Source organism: Oncorhynchus clarkii, chromosome 22, assembly GCF_045791955.1.
Source record: "Oncorhynchus clarkii lewisi isolate Uvic-CL-2024 chromosome 22, UVic_Ocla_1.0, whole genome shotgun sequence".
Classification (NCBI taxonomy): domain Eukaryota; kingdom Metazoa; phylum Chordata; class Actinopteri; order Salmoniformes; family Salmonidae; genus Oncorhynchus; species Oncorhynchus clarkii.
In genome coordinates, this window is record NC_092168.1 from 22,462,735 (window position 1) to 22,471,308 (window position 8,574).

At 40.2% G+C, this 8,574-nt stretch overlaps 1 protein-coding gene across 5 annotated transcripts in view; it reads left to right on the forward strand.

Moving 5' to 3' along the window:
• Positions 1 to 2,478, forward strand: part of LOC139380605 (phospholipid-transporting ATPase IH-like) — a 71,185-nt gene extending 68,707 nt beyond the window's left edge. For 2 of the 5 annotated variants that reach the window (XM_071123437.1, XM_071123438.1), the window contains exon 30: positions 79 to 671. In XM_071123437.1, the coding sequence (XP_070979538.1) occupies positions 79 to 86 (8 nt within the window). In that variant the 3' untranslated portion in view covers positions 87 to 671. Of the gene's footprint in view, positions 1 to 78 lie in introns of all 5 variants that reach the window. The other 3 variants (XR_011628450.1, XM_071123435.1, XM_071123436.1) reach the window with 3 other exon arrangements.
• The last annotated feature ends 6,096 nt before the right edge of the window (positions 2,479 to 8,574 follow it).

The following is an 8,574-nucleotide window of genomic DNA, read 5'->3' on the forward strand; positions in this document are numbered from 1 at the left end:
TTGAACATGAAACAGACCAGGGTATTTTCAGTAGGTCTTACCACTTCCTCTCTCTATCCCCTCCTTCCCTCTCTCCAGGACATTGACAAGCTGTTGCAGAGCAGTGTAGCAGAGTTGACCCCCGTGTCCTCTCACCCTTCTGGCCCCTCCTCCAAACGGAAGGGCACTGACACCTCCCACCTTCACCTTGGGGTTCCAGGGCCCCGAACACTCCACAGGTCTGAGTTCTTCCCCCACAAACTGGTATTGTTCCACTGGGCTGATGGGGGTGGGGCAGACCTCCGCACCCACAGCCTCTACGTGCTCCGTAAACTCGGGCTGGCTTTGCCTACTACCCACCAGGGCCAGAGACCTCTGTGTGACACAGACAGGCACACACACAAACACAGGCTGATGTGTGAGCATACACAACGATGTGCACACACACAGAGACCAAAATGTGACCTAAACCTACAATTAATATGGATTTGTGTTCCACTCATAAACAATGCATACACAAACGCTCACTAATTCTTACATACTCCTCGAACATGAAACATTTACCATGTGCATTGTCAGCCATTCGGAAGCGGATACGATTTGAGGCTTCCACATGCTTCAGTTCGGCTGGCGCCTTGCAGAGAATGTAACGAGTGCGCTTGCGTACTCCCTTAAGACTGTCACTTGAAAAATCAATACAAAATCCTAGTATGTCCATTTTGAGATGCCGTAGCCAGCATACAATTCCTCAAAATAGTCAGAATGAATCTAAGAACTCGTGAGATTTTGACGCTTTTGCCGATGAGATCTTAGTTGCGCAATTTACATCTAACTAAGATGTTTGGTGCAGTATTTATCAATGAAAAAATGTGCATGAAAATTAGTTGTCACGTTGAATGACAACAACGACTTTATAGAAGAATCCCTACTGGTGACCAATCACCGACTTCGGCTACCGACTTCGGCTTGTGTCCCTGAACAGCTGCAAAAACTCTTCCCGAAGTCCAAAAGGATAAAAATGTCAGAAAATGTCATCATAATATATGCACGAACTGTTTCGGCTGGGAAGCATGCGGACGCCTTTGACCTCCAAGTTGCCTCCAATTAGTCCTGTCATAGTTCTATTTCAGTCTGGTCCTGATCCCAGTCCACACCACTACTCTACTACTGTGCTATTCTATTCTACTACTTTACTACTCTATTCTACTCTACTACACTACTCAATTACTCTACTCTTCTGCTACTTTATTCTACTCTACTTTACTATACTACACTATTCTACTACTCCAAACTCTATTCTACTCTACTATACTCTATTCTACTACTCTATTCTTCTACTCTGCTACTATACTCTATTCTAATACTCTATTCTTCTACTCTACTGCTATACTCTATTCTTCTACTCTAATAGTATACTCTATACGAATCTACTCTATTCTTCTACTCTACTACTATACTCTATTCTACTCTACTACTATACTCTATTCTACTCTACTACTATACTAATCTACTCTATTCTTCTACTCTACTACTATACTCTATTCTACTCTACTACTATACTCTATTCTACTCTACTACTATACTAATCTACTCTATTCTTCTACTCTACTACTATACTCTATTCTACTCTACTACTATACTAATCTACTCTATTCTTCTACTCTACTACTATACTCTATTCTTCTACTCTACTAATTTACTCTACTCTACTAATCTACTCTATTCTACTACTATACTGTATTCTACTCTACTAATCTACTCTATTCTACTACTATACTGTATTCTACTCTACTAATCTACTGTATTCTACTCTACTAATCTACTCTACTCTACGAATCTAGTCTACGAATCTATTCTACTCTACTAATCTACTCTACTCTATTCTACTACTATACTCTATTCTACTCTACTAATCTACTCTATTCTGCTCTACTAATCTACTCTACTCTATTCTACTACTATACTCTATTCTACTCTACTACTATACTCTATTCTACTCAACTACTCTATTAATCTACTCTACTAATCTACTCTAGTCTACTCTACTTTACTATGATAATCTATTCTACCCCACTACCCTACTTTATGCTACTCTACTCTTCATATGAAAATACTTGAATCCAAAAGGTAAACTCTCACTGAACAAAAGGAGAAATTCTGTATTTGAATGTCCGTCTCTTCTACACAGTGAAATCGTGCTGTGTAACAATATCAAATTGACCGGCCTTTTCTGTTTCTATGTTATTTACTGTGTTTCTCTTGTTTTTAACTTTCTTTACTGTTTCTCCATTTTGCTCCTTTTGTTGAAATAACTGGTGTTGCTTTGCAAAATGTTCTGGGGAGAAAGATCTCTGTTATTCTGTTCGCGTGTGTGTCACGGTTTCCATTAGCCGGCAATTGCCAGGCTTTTGCCAATTTTTTTTTTAAAGAAAAGCCCATAAGTTAATAAAGCTGTTCCATGCCAAAATGAACAGGATTTTAAAAAATCCCATTGCAAAATAATGCTTTTTATTCATTGACGTTAATACCAGTTGATGGAAATACATTTGACCATCATGCTTATTGGTCTATAGGTTAATTTGTATAATATAGTGGAATTAAATTGACCTGTGTATTTTTGTTAGTCATCATGTATCTAATTTATCCAACACAACTATCACATGTGCACAGCATACAGAGCCTATTTTGAGGGGGATTTGTCTTGCAGCTCCTCAGCTGGTTGCTGCTGGAGTAAAACATGTGCTTTTATAAACCCATTCATTTCGCAACAATTCGAACAATTCACGTGTTAAAAATAGTTTTGGTGCGCGATTAAAAAGAGCTACTATTGTTATTTCTCAACTGGTAATTGAAGCGCGACTCCCATTCACCATTCAAGTGCAGGCAACAGGCTATCAGCACATCACCCACCACATTACAATGTGAGCTGGAGACAGTATGCATTTTGAAAACATACTTCATTGTTTGAAACCTGAATGTTTAATGTCCTATTATGAGGCATGTCTTACGTTGCTTCAAAGTAGCCTGTAGGCAAAATCCAAACATGGAAACGTGGAGGCAATTAAGTTTGGGGAAGCTTACAATTTATCCTACAATTTCTACAGTTCTGCGTACCAGTTATGATTTTTATGGAAGTATTTTCATGGAACAGTTTAATTTAAAACCTTGTTGTTTTTCAAAATCATTTTCACATGGTTGTGAAATGTAAGTTAAAATGATCTAAAAGTCAGCTTATGGGAGACCACCAGCCTCTGCCAAATGGACACAGTGATCCATTGGCGGCTAAATTATTGAGCACATGGAACTCATAGCCTATAGGCCAATGCAGCAGTAGGCCTATAACTTCCATTGCTCTTTCACACGAGGATTGGTGATTATCGAGGCGGCGACTGTTGGAAAGACTTTTCAAAAAGTTTACTGTGAGGAACTATAGTTCTAATATATTATTATTTTCAATGGATGTTAAAAAAACACTTTCCTACATTTTCTGCACAGCAGGCCTGGTACTTCTATGCACAGAGAAACCAGAAACCAGACTCCCTCAACATTATCAGGACAGAGAAACCAGACACATGCTCAGGCGCGCGCTCCCTCAACATTATCAGGACAGAGAAACCAGAGACATGCTCAGGCTCGCACTCCCTCAACATTATCAGGACAGAGAAACCAGACACATGCTCAGGAGCGTGCTCCCTCAACATTGTCAGGACAGAGAAACCAGACACGTGCTCAGGAGCGTGCTCCCTCAACATTATCAGGACAGAGAAACCAGACACATGCTCATTGCGCACATGGAGCACTCCAAATAAACAACAATGCAAATATTGACAAATCTCATAAATGATTGGTATGAAATAAACCAAAACGTGTTTCTCACAAGTATAGCAGGTTGTGAACTCTGCAAACAATGTTTCCACTCTGAGAATGAGAATGGTAAATGACTGTAAGTAATACAATCATTAACAGAAATTAATGTAAACCAATTATGAGGATTATCGGTACTTTTACTACTGGTGACATATGTAATGGGGAATTGAACAATTCACACAGTGAAACAATGAATGCTCAAGAATTGGCAGGAGACAGCTGAGCGATTCTGGAGAGAGACTCACCTATATCTTCGCCCCTTGTCTCAACATTTTAAATTATACTCAAGACACGATCTTCTCACATTTTATATGCTTTTGACTGACAGCTGCAACTCGATAATCAGCTAGGCCTATTTTCAAGCGCGCTGCCCAAATTGCCGGCTTCCCAAATAGGCGTAGTCTAGGCCTATGAGCTTGTGATCTGAAATAATCCACAGCAATTTTTTTAAAGAAGCTAATGTTTCCGGCGCCACATTTTCCTAACAGAAACCTTGGGGGGATACCTCTACCTTAATATAACAATAACAGCAGGCTAGGAGCCAAATGAGAATAATGGAATTGTATAACTCTCACTCTAGTGGTGTATCTATCTATTCTAAATCAAATAACATTTATTTACAAAGCACTTTTTACATCAGCAGATGTCACAAAGTGCTGTACAGAAACTCAGCCTAAAACCCCAAACGGCAATCAGTGCAGATGTAGAAGCACAGTGGCCAGGAACAACTCCCTAGGAAGAAGCCTAGAGAGGAACCAGGCTCTAAGGGTTGGCCAGTCCTCTTCTGGCTGTGCCGGGTGGAGATTATAACAGAGAGAGGGTCCAAAACAGCAGGTCCGGGACAGTGTCGCACGTGTGGTGAACCGGTCATGGTTCTATAAAGCCTTCCACATCTATCAGTATATTTATAACCCATTCCTAATCTTCCATAATATCCCCTAGTCCACAGTGCACCTGTGTACATTTGAAAGCATTGAATGTATGTATGTAGTATGGTGAAAATTCCACCAAGCCTTTCAAGGGACAAGATGGAGCTACTAGCATAGATGTACACAAGGGCCTAGGGGATGGGAGGTTAGTGATCCATTTGGGATTGGGCAAGAGGGGATAGAAGAGGATCAGAAGAGGGATGTAGAATACAAGCCACCCTGCCTTAATCCACAATCTCTCATCTCCACTGGTATAGATGTACTGTGTACCGCCAACTGGAGCTGTGCAACTTGTTCAGTGGCTGGTGAGTGTGGGAACTGGCCTGACCTGTGTGTGTGATGGAGCATCTTCCATTTCTCCATGTGCCCTCACTCTTATTATCAGTGTTCTTTTCTTTCTCTTCATCTTTTATCTCTCTCACACCCCCCCCCCCCCTCCCCACACACACACACACACACACACACACAGACACACACTAGCACACATATACACAACGTGTCTCATACCCATCATCTATCATACTCCTTCATAGTGGAGATGTCATAATACCCATAAAACCTAGCTGTCAAATAGGGAAATGGTTCCAATCGTTTTTTCACCATTCATTTCTCCCATAGGGGAACATGTAGTCTTACCCTGGCGTGATGTTTTGATAACCATGTAAATCTCTCTGACAGACAAGGTGACTTGTATCAATATATTTGGCTCCATTTACTTTGATTCGAAAATGCTAATTAGCATCAAAATAGGCATGTAAGACTATAAATCCCGGCAAGCTCTTGCACGTCATCTCTAGCTGGTAGTTTTAAATTGACAGGTATTGTCAATTTAAAACTTGCACAAGACCGTTCACAGAATTGTCAATTTAAAGAAATGTTGCCAATTTATTCATTACCAATTTAGTTAACATGAGGTAGTTAATTTTTTACTTTGATTCAGTAGTCTTGTCCAGATCATCATTACATTGGTAGTTCTTTATGATAGCTGCTAATGTGGCTAACTAGTGTTATTTTTGGAGGTTAATTTACAGGCCAATATATTGATAAGTCACCTTGTCTGAGAGAGATTTACACAGTTATCAAAACATACAGCCAGGGTAAGCCTACCCCAAACACAGCGCTTATTTGAAGTGTTTCTAAAATCCACTATGGGAAAAATGATTGGGACCATTTCCTTGTTTGACCGCTAGGTTTTATGGGATATTATGAATCATACTGTAGTACTCTATAAACTCTTTCTACTCACTCATACACTGTAACAGCACTCTGTTTGGGTCAGACAGAAAGCTATGGTAGCTATGCCCTGCACACAGGCTGATGGGGTTATTTCATGGATGTTTCCATGACTGGTCAGTGTTGCTTACGTTATGTTTGTTGTCTAAAGTTGATGTATTCTCTGTTATGCAAAGGTTCTTGTCTGTATTCCTAGTATGATATGTCTTTATCGCATTGTGTTATGACTATTTATACATGTTTGGTTATCAAATGAGGTATTTTATATGGTATATTATGAATGTAGGTTGTTTATCATGTATGGATGTAAATTCAACTAATAGAGGTATCTATGTATAAATGGGGTATAGTTTGGAGACTTGAATCGAACAGCGGTGTCACAAACAAATCCATCTTTCTAGAATGTCATATAAATGATATAAATGACAGATGGTTTGCCACATCCTCTATATAGTAGATTGTAAGATTGTGATTTAATGAATATATTTTCCAAATTTCTAACATGTAAAAGTATGAGGTGAAACGTCTGCCTTTGTCCAAAGCTCGTCTGTGGTGTAAGTGAGCGACTGAAATTCATTGGATCGTCAGCATCTTTGTATGTTTATATGTCTGCTGAGTGCTGATACACACACACACACACACACACAACAAATATCTATAGGCCTGTATATCTTCTGTCACAACTCTCTCCTTTTGGGGATTTTGTTAAAGGTCTGAGTTCAGGTTTTTTGTTTGTTTGTGTTATGACTCGAAGCCTTCGGTTGGGCTTACTGACATGGATTGCAAAGGTGTTATCGTGCATGTCATATAGCCACTGTAAAGTATTTGGTATTTGGTCATGTTTTTATGGAAGTCATGCATTGTCTGATGTTATTATCATTACTAGAGGCTAGCCAAAATACAATGTAGCTGGAACACTAAGGCAGGTGGTTATGGGGAGAGTATTCACTGTTTGTTACTCATTGGATGAGAGGTCAAATCATCACGTTGTCACTTATTATTATTATTAGTAGTAGTAGTATTACAATTATCCATGTTATTGAAAATATATATCAATCAAAATATATATTCAATTGATACTTTTGTATCCAGGGGAGAAGATTCTATTTTAACTCTATTTATTTAGATATTGCTTTCGTTTTTGGAACAGACAAAATTAAAAAGTAGACCCACAGAATTAACACACTGAAGACTACAGCACTTTGTACACCTCAGATCCCTCAAAATAAGGTTTACTACTGTAAGTGCACTGAGTTTTTATAAATCGGCTAGTCACCCACAGAGATTATATTTCTACAAGTCACTCATCTCCTAAACTCTTTCTATTTAACTTTTTTGTTTTAAATATCATAGTGAGAGAAAAAGTATGACCAACTTGATTAGTCAATGAAGATTTGGGACTTCTGTCTCTATCTCTCTCTCTCATTGGTTAACCACACCAGCCTTGTGACTGTTGCTGACCAAAATGTCCACTGCTTTTATAAACGTTATTATCAGCACAACTTTAGGTGCTCTCACCATACTTCTCCTGGACTACTGTACTGTGCCCTCAAAGACAAACGGTATTCTGCGTAACATACAAACCTACATTGTTTGTATCCGTGAGCAGTTTTCGAGCTTGTTTTTCTACAAAGATTGAAAATTAATTTTGTTGACATTTTGCCAGCCTATCTGTAGCGAATGAGGACAAAGCTCTGTACTGTCATTCTGCTTGTAATAAAGACATTGTTTAACACACCGGTTTGTCAGACTCCATCCTGTCATCCTGTATGTCACAGTAGCTGCATTCTTATTGGAGGATATATATGACCTGACTAAGTTGAGCGGGCCCAGTGTTCTGGCCCATTGTGCTGGCCCAGTGCACCACAGTAATGTGTTGTAATGGCACAGGATGGCCACATGGTTGTGATGGAGGACAGCTAATCTCAGAGCCCACATAGAAAACAACCACAAATAATGAATGATAACAGCAAGTGATAACCATCATGCTGTTAATGAGGATGAGGTAAACCGTAATGTTCTTCTCTTACATTTTCTCTACCCCTCCCCCCTCACTCTCTCCATCTATTGCAGTCATGTCCTTTCTCAGAGCTGCAGGGAGACTTTAAATCAAACTGACCTCTATCCTTGTTGTGACTGCAGTCAAGCCTCAGTCCTATCAGTTGTGTCTGTGATGTGTATGAGTCTGCAAAAATCTGACTTGGCGGCAATCCCCCTCCTCTCCCCTCTTCTCTAGGTCTGCGTTGTGTGTGTGCATGTTGAGGGTGCATGCAGTGCATCTGTGAGCCAGCCCCCTCTTTTCCTCCTCTCCAGTGCCGACATCCTCCACTCTGCATCTCTCTGTCACTGCAGCTGGGGACATCTGCTTCCATCGCAGCTTTAGCATCCTCCCCATCCCCTCTGCAGCCAGCATCCTATCTCTTCTCTAAAACATTACTCTCTTTTCTCCTTTCTGCAGCACCCCTCTCTCCACTCACATCCTCCACACCATCTGTAGTGCGAGCCAGCCAGGCAAGCCCCCCCCCCCCCCCCCCCCCCAGTAGCATCCTTACCCTGGGCTAGTGAC